Here is a 15,000-nt window from a genome sequence, read left to right on the forward strand (position 1 = left end):
CGTACAAGCTGCTCCTGATCAGGAAGTAAACACAATCACGGGTTCGACAGAAACATTTGCTGGTTTGATAATATCAAAATACAATTGCGATTTTGAGTTTCCTCTCCGAACAGGGGAATCCACCGCGCTTTTATCCATCCTAAAGTGGATGGGAGGTTTCATAAATTTCTCAATATAATGACGATTTTAATTTTCGATCTGTGCAAAATGCTTTGTATCCGCCATTCTCGCCAGCAGATCTGTCTATATTGGATGTCACGTGAGAAAGGCGTTGATATTCGTTTTCCTCACGAGAGCTTGCATTTTGTTATATTAATGGTGGAGTATTAAGTTGTGCTTGGAATGAGATATATATATATATATATATATATATATATATATATATATATATATATATATATATATATATATATATATATATATATATATATATATATATATATATATATATATATATATATATATTCGACGACCAGTGAACCCTTTGGGTTCCCGTTGTGACAGCGGTTGATAAAAAAAAAGATAGCTCCAGCGAACTATACCGCTGAGCTTGTTTGCATTAATCAAATTTTCCCGAAGAGTATTTGACTGAATCGGGAATTAATTTTTTACATTTTTTTTCGTTACCCGATTTGAACGAAACTTGATACTGCACACCGCAGGAGAATGGTAAGTAAGGTGGCCATAAAAGTTTTGCACTATCATGTACTATTTTGGCTGTATTTTGGGAACATACATGCATAAGTATATCCAAGATCAGAGTTTTCGTAATATATAGATATATACACAACAGGCAGTTGGGAATTATAACCACAGACTCCATAATACAAATGCCAAACTCTTGTTGTACCACATGGCTCAACGTTTCAGGTAGCACCGCAGGGTTTAACCAACCATGCCCCCACTAGTCTTTGTCAAGAGCAAATTTCCTGTTGACTTCCTCCCAGATATACCCGGGTGGAAGGGGGGGGGGTGGTGAGCCTACTCAGTCGACCAATCACAAAGCTGTTTTGTGAGACCTCGTGAAATTCAACCAATTCTACCATCAGCCAATGGTAAGCTTGTGTTGTAACTGCCTCACACCCAACAAGGAAGTTCATTAAAATTGATTAATGTGAAGCATTGTCTGTGATGTTTTTTAATGATCCAATAAAGACCATAATGTCCCTCTTTGTCTCTGTCCTCCTCCCCCCATCACAGCATCTCTAATATATTTGTGTATTTATGTGTACACCTGTGCTAAGGCCAGTCTCCTCTGTCTAGTGTGCCACACCCCTGATATTTGCCTCCTGGCAAGGTTTTGGGATGCAGTCAGAATGCTCATATTGTCCCACAGGGGAATATGGCCAGCCCTTAAACCCATGCTTGGCAATACCAGACTGTGCCAGGTGGATGGACTCAAAGGCTTTGCGGTGTTTCATGATGCGCTTGCTCAAAGTCCTTCCGGTCTCTCCGACATATTCCGCACCCCAGGTACATCGAGTATTGTATAATCGCACCTGTGCAATCATTCTTATTTATTTTGTCTTCGACGTTTGTTCGTGCTCGTCTCAAGTTAGTGTCTGCTCGAGACTGGGAGGTCGGCAGTTCAAGCCCCAACCGAGTCAAACATTAGACCTTTTTAAAAATGGTACGGGCTGATGCCTTCCTTGACACTCAGCATTTAAAAAGATAAGAACCTGGACAATCCCCATAGGTTACGAACCATGTGGAGGAGGAAATCCCCTTTAGGAAATACCTCGCTGAGTGCAGTGAGAAGGGCGGCACCATTGTTGTAACGTTGCTAGTACCCTGAGCTGTCCCAGGAAGTGACGGCACCTCCCCAAAGCTCAGTTGCTGTGTTAGTGTTGTCTAACATTCCTGTGTTGTGTCTTTGTATTTGTCTGTATGTCCATGTCTGTGAGCTCTGCGTGTGTGTCGTGTGGCAGATCCACTACGAGCCTAAGATCCTGTTTAAAAAAAAAATCCTGCTGCTGTACGATTTTGAAGATTTTTAAACCTTCAACAAGAACTTTTTATTGTCAAATGTAAAGAGGAGCCTTTCAGCTGGATTACATCAGGTTGATGATATAAAGGCTTTCTGTTTTCCATTTTCAAAGCAACTTCGAAAATTACTTCCAAGTTGAACTGATCCATTTTTCAAAGGAAGGAGGCCAGTGGAAAGCTTCTATCCTCTGCTCAAAGCATGCTGGGAATGCAGATGAGCATATCGTTCTGGGGATCATTGGATGGACATCAGAGGCTCAGAGCATTCGGAAATATAAATGACTTTCCAAAAATCATTCAGCACATGATTCGCTTGCATTAAAAACAGCGAATGCTAAAGCAGGACAACTCTCCCAAAATAGGTAGCACGCGTCCATGTAAATTATGTTACGGTAATAAACTTGGAAATGGGCAGTGGTGAAAGGTCGCTTGGAACAGTTCTGATTCTGCAGCTGGTACAATCAATCAGGTGGCATCAAAGTCCTTCCCCAAGTTATTTTTACTTCCTCCCTGGGGGAGAGGATTTCCCATAATTCCTACAAAATAATGCTTTGTCAGCTCGTTGAACACTGGCAAGAGTGAAATTTTATTTGTACATCATAATTGATTGTGCAGTGATCATAATTCTTTGCATTAACATTGTGCTTTCATATCCTTTAAAAGGTCTTTTTTTGTGATTCCCTTTTGGTCACCGGCCTTGTAGGAAATGCTGTGAGAAATCAGTGGAAATTGTTCTTTTGTTTCAAAAGCATTCAATCTCTTACAGATGAAAAGATGATTTTTCAATTAACAATTGTATTTTTTCAAATTGTCTTTATTTTGCCAAATTCTGGGTTCATTAAGTGAACCACGCGCATCTGCCGAGTTGGTATTCTCAAAAGTACTAGCAAGGCAGAGGAAGGGTTTAATTCAATGAAAAATTGCAGTGAAGCCCTTGTGGTTTAGGCTCCAAATAGATATATAATTAATTAGTCAATATCAAAGGTTTCAGCAGAAGACGCCATGGAGTAAATCAGTGGAAGTTGATAGGAGAGCAGTGCGTTTGCCCCGTGAATGCAGGATACAGTCAGATTACGTTTCCTGAGGAGGTGAATAATAATAATAATAATAATAATAATAATAATAATAATAATAATAATACGAGTTCCCTTATAAGGAACTTCAAACACAGGAGGAGGCCGTTTGGCCCATCAAAGCATGTGCTATTATTTACAACCTATGGTTGCTTGCCCATGCTCTATCCTTTTAAAATGCTGAGCAACAAGCAAGGAAGCAGCATATACCATTTTTAATGTCTTTGGTGTGACTCGGCCGGGGTTCAAACCACCGACCTCCCAGACTAATGGCGGAGGCTCCAACAATTACGCCACAAACGCTGGTTACACACTTGACATCTCATACAGGATCGTTCCAACACCTAATATGAAAATATAATTTGACGTGAATGGGTTAATAGATATGCCTCTACCCATGTTAGGTGCCAATCCACTGTCACATTTGGTTTCAATTAAAGTTCACATGAAAAATTAAAGGTCAGATGAGAGGGGGAGAGCAAGATAGAAAATAGAGATAAGTAGAAGAGAGAAAACATCAGATGCTTCGAACTCGAGTTATGATCTGCAAAATGATTTTTCAATGGGCATATAACGTTTGACAAAATTGAATCAGTTCATCTTTACATCGCAGTACATACGTCACCAAGTTTATCTGAAATCCGTTGTGTGGTTCAAAAGTTATTGTGGTCACAAAGATTTTCAGTTAAAGTCACATGACCATAGACCTTTGACCGTTTGAGCCCAAGGTAGAATTGGTTCATCTTTACACCAATGTACATACATGTACCAGATTTGGTCAAAATCCCTTGAGTGGTTCACAAGTTATCACCGTAGAAGTATTGAACACTATTGGCCTGAGGAAGCCTGCTGTGAAACGTGCGAAATGTCCTCTGAGACCGTGTCTGCTCTTCCTTATTGCTCAAATCAGAGGAGTAGATCTACTTTACTTTTGTTTCGAAGCAACTTCGTCTTTCGAATTTTTTTTTTAACGTACACATGTATACATATATATTATACATTAGGTGTCCTGAAGATTCTCTATTTAGCGAATGCCTTCGACTGCAGTTCAATATGAATTCGACCCACTGGCTGCTGCATTGTTACTAATGCAGTGCCCCTGCAAGTTAGGGCATGAATTTTGAATCTGGCCAGGCATTGGACTGACTTCATCAGAAAGGAAGACCATAGGATCTATAGCCAGCAACCGACACTGCCAATGGGTTCCCCTGGCTGAACATCCCCTCTGACGGACCGTGCAATAATTGATACAACACCCCACCTACAAAACACCAGTCTCATGGGGTCGGGCAAATCAAACCCAGACAACACATCTCAAAGATAAGTGCACCCTCACCTCTGATCTATAATGCCAGCCCTTTCTTAAACATGACTGATCTGAACAACCAGGACCGGTGTTTTCTTTTATAATTGTGCTGGCTAAACTTTTGTTTAAAAAAATAAAAGAGGAGAGGTCATTGCGATCCGCGTCCTTCGTGTGCTTTACTTCAAACTTGTGAGCTTTGAAAAGCCGCACTCGCAAGAGTGTACCGAACACTCTCCAATCCATGGTCATTCCTTTAGCATTGATTAATAATCTTTCATCCTGTGCTACCGTGCGTGTCTTCGTCATGAAAATGTCCTCGGACGTCAGTCACAGTGAACTCGCGGCTGTAACAACATTCGAGGAGTGGGGCCGGTCACTCGTTCTCTCTTGCAAAGCAAAACAAAGTTAAGTTTCAGAAACCGTCTGGCTTTCATTACAAACTTAAGTGCTCGCCCTCAATCCACGCACACAAAATTAAGATATTCATAATCGGGGTGGCTTTCAGAATTGTATCTCACTGCCAAAAGCCATGTGCAACTCACGCAACACTATTTTGCAATAGCCACCGGGCGCCATGCAACTACTTTGGGTATCAATATGCAATGAATGTCAGATGTGTGTGTGTGTGTGTGTGTGTGTGTGTGTGTGTGCGTGCGCGTGCGTGTGTGTGTGTGTGTGTGTGTGTGTGTGTGTGTGTGTGCGTGTGTGCGTGTGTGTGTGTGTGTGGGGTGGTAGGTGCTGTGTGCTGAATAGAAAAAAAAACACAAAACATGGAGATCTTGCCGACAAGAAATTAGTTCTTTGAACCGAGCACCAAGTGAAATGCCATAAATCAAGGCTTGAAGAACATCCGTGCAAGGCACAGTGCGTTTCGTGGTGCCAAGGTCCTGCCTGCGAAGCACGAATCAGAGAGTTTAGAGTCGGGATGGGGACTCGAACCCAGATTAGACAGCAAGCTAATCCTAACGGCTCACTGATGGAAATAAAGGAGAGGGGGGTCATGGGGAGGATGGTGCTGGGGATGGGGGAGTGGGGTGCTCGGGGACGATATACGAAGGGACGGGTTATAAGTTTGACGGTGGGTGAGAATGAAACCCACACATGGCTTGTTTGAGGCTCGTTTGTAAACTTGAATTCTGATTACCTTTTCTCGATGTAGCGATAGTTCACTGGACCATTGTTTGCCGAAATGCGACCGACACAATGCTCTGTTTTGAATTTAACGCAAGAAGTGCAGAGGCTGCAAGGTTTTCCACGGTCGTTATTTTCAGAACATAAAATAAACAACTCCAGGGAGTAGAAACTCAACAGTGAATATTCAAGTTTTTGTAGAACACGCTGTGTAACTGTCGACCTGGACATTTTATTTATTGCTCCTCTTCCATAGAAAAACAAATTCTCTCTAAAACTGGTAAAGTTACCTCCGCGAACATTGCTGAACATAACAATACTCGCACTACTACCACCACCACCACCACCACCCTGTGTCCTGCCCACCTTCTTCTCCCAAAAAAGGAATTCTCAGCACTGTACTTAAAGGGAAAGAGAAAACACTTCTGAAAGCCCTACGTTACGTTTCCATTGGAAAAAATCACCTTTTCCTGGGATTCTGACTGTGATTATGAGTTGAGTTCCAACAGAGGCGATCGACTTACGACTTGTGTAAATGTGGTCGGATGTTTGACCCACCACCTTTCATTTACTCCATGTATGACCCCCCAGGATATAGTAGCAATGTATATGTTTATTTATTGATTTATTTATTTGTATGCCGCCTGTGCCTGCTTGGTTGCATCATTTCTCGAAGCGCGGCTGTGCCACTGATGCAATGCCCCCTGTTTACCAGCACGCTGGTACTCATTTCGCCGACCTCAGAAGGACGACAGGCTGAATCAACCCACCTGGTGTTAATTCAACGAGTAAAAAAAAAACAGAGGGCTTCAACTCATGAAGATCTTAAGCCAGCCACCATGAGTGTGAAGCCAACACCAGGCTTATGTATCTGTAGCAACCTTGTTCAAAACTTTAACCTCCAAAGGTGGATAATTACTCATCTCATTACTCCTTTCTCCTTTCAACCATCCCTCCCTTTTCTCCCAGATCCTCCCACACTCCTCCTTTTGTGACCAGTCATCCTTCTTTCCATTTCCATTTTTAAACTATAATTTTAAAAGCCTGCATCTTCAACCAACCCGTAACCTATCGGTACTTGCACGGTGCGCAGTATTAGGACGATCTCTTCAAGGGCAATGAAAGATAGAAAGAAAGAAAGAAATGAAAATAATTAAATAACAGAAGCACAGCTCACCAGGCCAGAACACAGACTCAGGACAGCAGGCTGATGGCGTTGAGCATTCACGAAACCCGTGTAAAAACAGCGTTTGAGCTGCCTGGTTGAGCGAGGAGCAGACCGGGACCGGCTTCCAAGGTGTACAGCTGTGTAACCAGGGGATAAGAAACCACCGTCGGAGGTCAGGTTGAGGTAGAATGTACGTCCGAAAGCGTCCAGGCGGTAGTGCGTGTGAGCCGCTCCGGTTCGGCCTTCGGAACTCCTCCGATGCCTCCAAAGAGGGGAGTCGGCTGGCAGGACGTGGCCCCACCTGTCCACCCGCACTGGCATCACCACCTCAGACTCCCGGGCAAGGGGTGGTCCTGCGGGAGATTGCACGGTTATCGATTTCACGGACGCTTCACAATCACTTCCTTGCTCCATTTGGACACCCGATTTCATCCTCTTTCTTCAAACTCAAATTGCATCATCTTGCCTCGTCCAATTGCAGCTAAACAAACGGGGATTATTCTATTGACAATTGCAAACATGTAAAGCAAGAAATTTTTACAAATACAGCCAACAAAATCGAAGCATACCAAAGTGATTGTGAGAAACTGGCTCAAACTGGAGTATCCATTTATAGTCTTGGAAGAGATTTGGAAACCCATTTAAAGGAACAGACTTGTGGCAGAAATCCAACCTGACTCGAACTGCAACAGCTGGGAAATGCCTTTGGCAATTAAGCGGTCCATCTGAATGATCTTATGACCATATCTGTGGTCATTTTGACGGTAGGTTTCGGATATAATGTGCCTTTTGTGCATTCCAACGTGACCCCCCTTCCCTGTTCTCCACCCCACTCACCACCAACCGACCAAACCACGACACCAAGCCCCACAGGCCATTCAACCACTTCCATAGAGCTACAAGCACAACCCGCTGCAGCTCATGATTCCTCGCGACCTAAGCTGACCTGACCAGCTTTCACCGGCTCTATTGGATAGCAGGAAGCACAATTGTCCTCTTAGTAACCACACGGTGGCGGATATGAATGGGGCCAACAAATGACCCCGACCACAATACCCTGGCCACCTGCACTGCTCCCACCCAGCTGCGCCCTGACCCTTGGCATTATAAAGAACGAGTGCTTGAGCCGTGATTTTGAACCACCCAAGGCTGTAGATGGACATGACGTCACTGCGATGACGCAATCTTCCCGAGGAAACGCCATCGCAGTTTATTATAGTACCGATCAACTTCCCAATTCCCCAAGGAGACATTAGTACTGGGATGTACGCACGGAGCGACACGGAGCGACGGGTATGCAGCCCTTCAATCCTGGCTCCGAGCCTTCATCTCACGCGAGCTTTGTCATCCTTTGTTTGCCTAAAGTTAACCCGAAGGACCACGCAGGTGCGTCCGGCCGGCAAAATAACGCATCGCCCGCGCTGATCAGTCGGTATGGGAACGCGAGGGTTAACGGGCCGGCCGGGCAATCATTGACGAACTTGCCGGGTTCCCGAGAAGCCACGCAACGCAACGTCAAAGCTCGCCGAGCGTTCGGCGACCCCGAGCCCCCGCCCCAAGGGCATCACTCGCACCCGCCCGCGGGGCTTTCAGCGTCGCTGATCCCGCGGGGCTTTCAGCCCCAAGGGCATCACTCGCACCCGCCCGCGGGGCTTTCAGCGTCGCTGATCCCGCGGGGCTTTCAGCCCCAAGGGCATCACTCGCACCCGCCCGCGGGGCTTTCAGCGTCGCTGATCCCACAGGCGTCACATTTGCAGACGTTGCAAGTTTTGGCGCGAACGACGCGTCATAAGACTCAATGATGTCCCGAGGAATGAGTTCAGTACGTCGGTCCGGATCGTGATCGTCGGTCGCGCGTGTGGGAAAAGCGGGCACGTGCTCGCGCGCACGGCCGCGACCCGACCGCTGGGAGAAGCTTACCGTGCGGGTCGTGACACAGCACGGCACCGAGCAGCAAACAGAGCGCTGCCAGCCGACCGAGCGCCGTCTTCGGGACGAGGGGCACGGGCGGCATGTCAGCGAGCGCCGTGCGTCGGGACGACTCGGGCACGCTCGTCCATGCACGGCCAAGCGAACGCACGGCGCGAGCCGAGTGCCCAGCGCGCGCGCGGCGCCCTCATCACAGGCACGAGCGGAACCTCACGAGGGGCTCCCTGGGTCACGCGCGCTCGCTCCGAGTGCGGCCCGGGCGAGGCACCGCCGCGCTCGTTACTTTGGTCGCCGAGGGAGGGGCCTGCGGAGGAGTTCGCTCCGTGTGCGAGAAGAAAGAGGGAAAAGGGCGGAGGGGCGGCTAAAAAGCCTCTTGGCTCCGGCCAAGCCGGCGGGGGGGTCCCACGTTCGAGCGACGTCATGCTCGAGGCACATCAAAGCGGACGATCCGATCCGAAAGCTCTTTTGCGCGTCCTCCGCCCCCCAGAGGACCGCAACGACGGTGGAAATGCGCAGCGCGCAATTTGGAACCCAGACCCGCTGGGACCTTCCAAATAGGCACTGAACAAAACAATAGGATTGCCCTACGTCATAATGATCGGGACACTGGCTTCATTCATGACGACTTCATTTGTCGTTCACATTTTTAAACGCGTTTTCTTCTTTGTGGTTTTGTCACTCCGCTCCTACACACACACACACACACACACACACACACACACACACACACACACACACACACACACACACACACACACACACACACACACACACACACACACACACACACACACACACACACACACACATACACACACACACACACACACACACAGACAGAGACAGAGAGACAGAGACAGAGACAGAGACAGAGACAGAGAGATCTTTGGTGCAGAAGAAACCTGGGCGATCTTCATGGCCAATGGTGGATAAAATCTCCATGACGTCATAATCTGGAGGGATTGGTCAGCAATGGGAAACATTTTGTTTCAATAATGAGTTATCGTGTCAGTAAACATTGGTCCAGAATAATAAAATCAGGGTTATTGTTCGGTTAAAAGGGTTGAATTGATTTGATAGTCAAAAAAAAGTTTCGTTCATTTTAATTTAATAACTACCTTTATCATTCCTGGCAATGCATTTACTCATTACCCTTGAAAGTCCGGATCAAATGCAATCGATTTCTCCCATGGAATAATTTGTAGCACGTGAAGTCATTTTGATACCTCCAGTGATGATAATGGAAATGGTATTTTTAAAACTGCAATATGATGCGTGACGTCATTGGTACCTTTGGTGACGGGAAGGGAAATGGCACTTTTAAAACTGCAATATGATGTGTGACGTCATTGGTACCTTTGGTGACGGGAAGGGAAATGGCACTTTTAAAACTGCAATGTCAATGACGTTCTCAAAAGCGTCGTTGCTTTGTATTTTTTTTTGTTTGTTTCTTTGTTCCGGAGTCGAGGCTCATCAAAGAGCTAGAACAAAGGACAAAGGAACAACAGAAGGAGAAGGGGGAAATGGCAACAGCAGGGATGAGGGGGTAAGAATGAGGGATAGGGGAGAATGCAGGGGGTGGATCGACATGGATAATATGGACACAGAAGCAACTTAAGCTGTTCGACAACTTCATACACAATCTCAAATCAAATGGTGTCGTGTAGCGACTAATATAGAGAGATAAGGGACCAGATCTAGCAATACTGATCTTCTTTATGGACCGAACTTGAGTTCAGGTGCTGGGGTATTGATTATGGGCCACACCTGTGTTCAGGTGTTGGAGTATTTTTGATGTACCGTACCTGTGTTCAGGTGTTGGAGTATTTTTGATGTACCGTACCTGTGTTCAGGTGTTGGAGTATTTTTGATGTACCGTACCTGTGTTCAGGTGCTGGGGTTCCGTTTATGGAAGGTACCCTAGTTCACCTACTGGTGTATTCTATATGAACCGTATATGTGTTCAAGTGCTGAACATTATTTATAGATCGTACCTGAGTTCAGGTACTGGGGTACAGTTACCCTCGCCGAAGGAGAGGGTATTGAGTTTGGGTCCGTTTGTTTGTTTTTGCCAATTATTTTGGTCTGCAGCATTTGTCTGTTTGTTTGTCACACGATTTTTGGCCACAGTTTTCAAGCAATCGTTCTGAATTTCTTTATGTGTGTAGGTGACCGGCCAAGGACAGCAATGCTTAATTTTGGTAAAGATCTGAAGCTGGATCCGGATGTGAGAATTTTTTCAGTGATTCTTCACCATTTAGAGATAGGGCCAAAAAATGATGTATACAGGAGCACAATATCTCAAATGGTTATGGATGGATTCACACGAAACTTGGGGGACAGGTTGGGAGTGCTACTGGGAAGAGTTAGTTCAATTTTGGTGAAGATACGAATCCAGACCTTTAAACGAGAATTATTTAATTTCCAACTGATTCTTCACCATTCAGAGATGGGGCTAAAAACGATATTGCATGTTATCTCAAAACGTTGTGAACGGATTCGAATGAAACTTCGTGGCCAGGTTGGGTGTGTGAAAATAACTAATTGATTTGATTTTGGTGAAGATCCGAATCCAGATACAGATCCGAGAATTTTTTAAGTGACTTCACCATTGAGAGATGGGGCCAAAAACATGATATCTCCAAAAGTTTTGGACGACTTGTGACAAAACTTGGTGGTTGAGTTGGTTCGGTGACAAGAACAAGCCGATTAGATTTTGGTTCAGGTCCGGATCCAGATCCAATCCATCAGTGGGATACAAAATGTAAGCTGTTCAGCCTGGCGGAGGTGTGCGCTCTCCCGAGTGCCGTTCCGTTTCACCAATTGTCGCTCTATGAGTGATTTTTTCATTTCCCTCGCCAAAGGAGGAGGGTATTGCATTTGGGTCCGTTTGTTTGTCCGTTTGTCTGTTTGTTGGCTGCTCTTAGAGCACCCTTAATTCTGGACATTTCCATCTGTCTGTCTGTCCGCGAAACTTTGGTCAAGCCTCGGGGCTAAACCACTCAACCGATTCCAATGAAACTTGGTAGGTAGGACCAATATTTCTGGGAATCGTGTGCTTTTGAATATGGGACCTCGGGCCCTAGCAATGACATAGCAACGGCCCTTTAAAGTGGTCAAAAAAATCGAAATAAATAAAAAAAAATCGAAAAATCGAAGCTTCGGGTGCTGTGCGCAATCTATCGAGCTCCCTTCATGCCAATTTGCAGCCCTAACAAAAAATATTTGTAGGAGATAGGTTTTGGGCGAGTACATGTCGAACATTTCAGAAACGGTTAATTGCGAATATCTCGAAGAGGACCTGTTTTTTTTTTGTGCCCAAGGAGAATGTCTTACAGCATCATATAAAAAAATAAAATCTTTAGCGAATAGATAAATGGAATTACCAGGGCTGCCATTTGTTAGAGTCTCTTTGGAAACATGCCTGAAATTTCACAAGGTGGGTTTCTGGGCGCAAACTAAGAGGGCTGTGATAATCATACTTATTGTGCTAAATTGATTGATAGCATGCACATGAATATCGGCTAGTCGTGTCGGCCAGCTTTCCATCCAGAGCGAGCAGCCATGTCGCCAACCGGCTTGTCTGTTTGTCCGCACAGAACTTTCATGTTTTTCTCCACAATTGCTTGTCGGATTGAGACAAAATTTTCACCATTGGTGCGACTACTCATGTAGAATGTAATGATGATAATAATTATGAGGTCATGTGTCACGTGCTGCAGCAGCAATACTGGAAAAACAGAAAAACTTTGGACCTTTGTATCTCTGAAACCGCATGAAGGAAAAAGTTGAAACCTGGCACATAGCAAGTACTCATGAGGAATAAGTGATTTTATGACGTCATATGTGCCTTTTTATGACGTCATAATTGCATATGTAGAACGCGACATCTGATCAGTATGAAAATTTTTGAGGGTCATCTCAGGATAAAATGGTCCACAAAAAAAATTGATGACAAAATTGGTCATGTGATTCGGCAGCCATGTTGTTAAAAAAAAAAAAAAAACTTCAAAAATCTTTTCTGAAGTGGCTGAACAGATCGAGGTGAAACTTTACATGTATGACTGCCCATCCATGAGGAACAAAAGGTTCACACATATGATGTCATGGGAGACATGGTTTGGCAGCAATATTGGATTTACCCAAAAACCTATAAAAAATATTCTTCTCCAGAACAGCTGGACAAATCAAGGGGAAACTTCACACAAATGTCCCCCAAGCCATGGGTGTACAAGTTTGTTAAGGAATAATTGTTAGCTCGCACAGCTTGGCAGCCATATTGGATTGAAGCAAAATATTAATGTTTTCTCTGGAACTGCTTAATCAATCGATGTGAAACTTCACAATTTTGATCTAGTAATGATGTGGAATACATGTTTTAAATTTCAACTTAATCAGATGCATGGTCTAGTCGCCAGAATTATTTAATTTTTTTGATCTGTGTTCTATTTGTTTTTATGATTTAAAAAAAAATGAGGTTCACTTGGTTGTGCCTGGTTAGGTTTGAGGGTAAAAGAGTAGCAGCTGAAATGCGAATCTTATCCAGTTTTCTCCTGATGACTTCATCTTTGCTTTTTTTTCTTGTTTGTGTTCCTTCTGATTACTCAAATGCGGACTGGGCCTCTTCAGTCTTCCATTTGATTTTAATTTAGTTTAATCCCATTCTAAATTCAATTGAATAATAATTAAAAAAAAAAGTCATGGGTCAGGGTCAGGTGTCCGATCACAGCGGGTTCCATCAAAGCGGGACGTCTTGGTACCCGGTCATCATTGCCAGCTGTTAAAAAGTAGCAGTTCTAATTAATTACATAACACACATACACACACACACACACACACACACACACACACACACACACACACACACACACACACACACACACACACACACACACACACACACACACACACACACACACACACACACACACACACGTCCTGTTGAGGGTCTGCAATATCTGATTGCTCTTTTTCTTGTTTATGGATTGTGCGCAAGTTCCCATGGTGCAGTTTTGTTTGTGGACCACACCTTTAATCAGGTGCTGTGTATCGTTCATGGACGGTACCAGAGTTCCCCTACTGGGGTATCGTTTATGGACTGTATCTGAGTTTAAGTGCAGGGTATTACTTATGCACCGCACCTTAGTTCACCTGCTGGAGTATGGTTTATAGACTGTATCTGAGTTTAGGTGCTGGGTAATATTTATGGACCACACCTGAGTTCACCTGCTGGAGTATGGTTTATTGACTGTATCCGAGTTTAGGTGATGCATATTATTTGTAGACTACATCTAAGTTCAGGTGCTGGGGTATAGTTTATAGACGGTACTCAAGTTCACCTGCTGGTGTGTTATTCATGCACCATGCCCGAGTTCAGGTGCTTGTTTATGGACTATATCAGGCCCACCACTTGGAAAGAGAAAAAAATTTGCATGCACAGGAAAATATAGTCTTACAGCGCTTTTGTCGCTTAGTCATTTCATCACCTCGCTCCCTCTCAGCAAGTGGATTTCCTTCCTCCTCCAAACCTCCATTTATATGACTCGACTCCAACCAGGGAAATGACGATTCAACTCTCGGTTACAAATGCGCGGGTAATGGGTCATTGATTGTATAGTTCGGAAACAACACCCAGTCTCTACGTCAGAGTTTTGACGAAATGAGTCCCTGGTACGTCCCCACACATGCCACGCGTGCCAGGTCGCCGTGCTGCGCATTATTGTTCCAGCCTCCAGATAGTCATTTGGGAAGGGCCGCCAATTAGTGTGGGTAAAGCATTGGGACCGTGGGAACTATGGAAAAAAACTTCCTCGAGGGTGGAGTGAAACCACCACAGGTGTCATTCCGTTACTTTGAGGATATCGTGCCTGTGGGAGCTTCAAGGTGGTGAAAGAAAATCAATTTCTGGTAACATGTAATTGAGGTAGATAAGTAAGCATGATTTAATTTTTAAAATGGACTTCAATACACTCAGGATGGATGAACTGTACAACTCATGCACTTCACTGCAGGACCAAGTGATTCATATGGAAATCGAGGCTGGAATTGTTTTTTTTTATTATTATTAATATTGTTAATTTACTGCATTCAGAATTGCGAATTTTAAACGATATTATTACCTCCACCAAGCCTGGTGTTGGCTTGATGGTTGAGGTGGCTGGCTTGGGACCGACGAGTCTTGAGTTTGAGCCCCTGTCGGTCGTTGAATTAACACCAGGTGGGGATGACTCAGCCTGTCATCCTTCTGAGGTCAGCAAAATGAGTACCAGTGTTCTGGGGTAATAACCATTCAGGGTAACTTGCGTCAGAGTGGCGACCCGTCCAAGACTGTACACCTTGTGTTTACAGACTGACTCATTCACCTGCAGACACTGCTCGATCACATAAGCTCACTGGACTGAAGTCCA

General features: G+C 44.7%; 1 protein-coding gene and 1 long non-coding RNA gene across 8 annotated transcripts in view; one reads left to right on the top strand and one right to left on the bottom strand.

Moving 5' to 3' along the window:
• The window catches only part of LOC147013866 (A disintegrin and metalloproteinase with thrombospondin motifs 9-like), a 178,258-nt gene extending 169,227 nt beyond the window's left edge, over nucleotides 1-9,031 (bottom strand). For 2 of the 7 annotated variants that reach the window (XR_015050537.1, XM_085851172.1), the window contains exons 1-2: nucleotides 8,585-9,025; nucleotides 6,674-7,017 (exon numbers count right to left, since the gene is read on the bottom strand). Coding sequence is in view for 4 of the 7 variants with exons in the window: in XM_085851172.1 (XP_085707298.1) it covers nucleotides 6,674-7,017; nucleotides 8,585-8,678 (438 nt within the window). In the remaining 3 variants the exon portion in view is untranslated. Of the gene's footprint in view, nucleotides 1-6,673; nucleotides 7,018-7,233; nucleotides 7,931-8,584 lie in introns of those variants that run through there. The other 5 variants (XR_015050538.1, XR_015050539.1, XM_085851170.1 and 2 more) reach the window with 5 other exon arrangements.
• The window catches only part of LOC147013867 (uncharacterized), a 34,438-nt gene continuing 27,264 nt past the window's right edge, over nucleotides 7,827-15,000 (top strand). The window contains exon 1 of the long non-coding RNA XR_015050540.1: nucleotides 7,827-7,957. This is a non-coding gene — a long non-coding RNA (uncharacterized LOC147013867). The remainder of the gene's footprint in view (nucleotides 7,958-15,000) is intronic.

The sequence above is a fragment of the Eptatretus burgeri genome, chromosome 13 (assembly GCF_056783735.1).
Source record: "Eptatretus burgeri isolate ZD-2024b chromosome 13, Ebu_testis_v1, whole genome shotgun sequence".
Classification (NCBI taxonomy): Eukaryota; Metazoa; Chordata; class Myxini; order Myxiniformes; family Myxinidae; genus Eptatretus; species Eptatretus burgeri.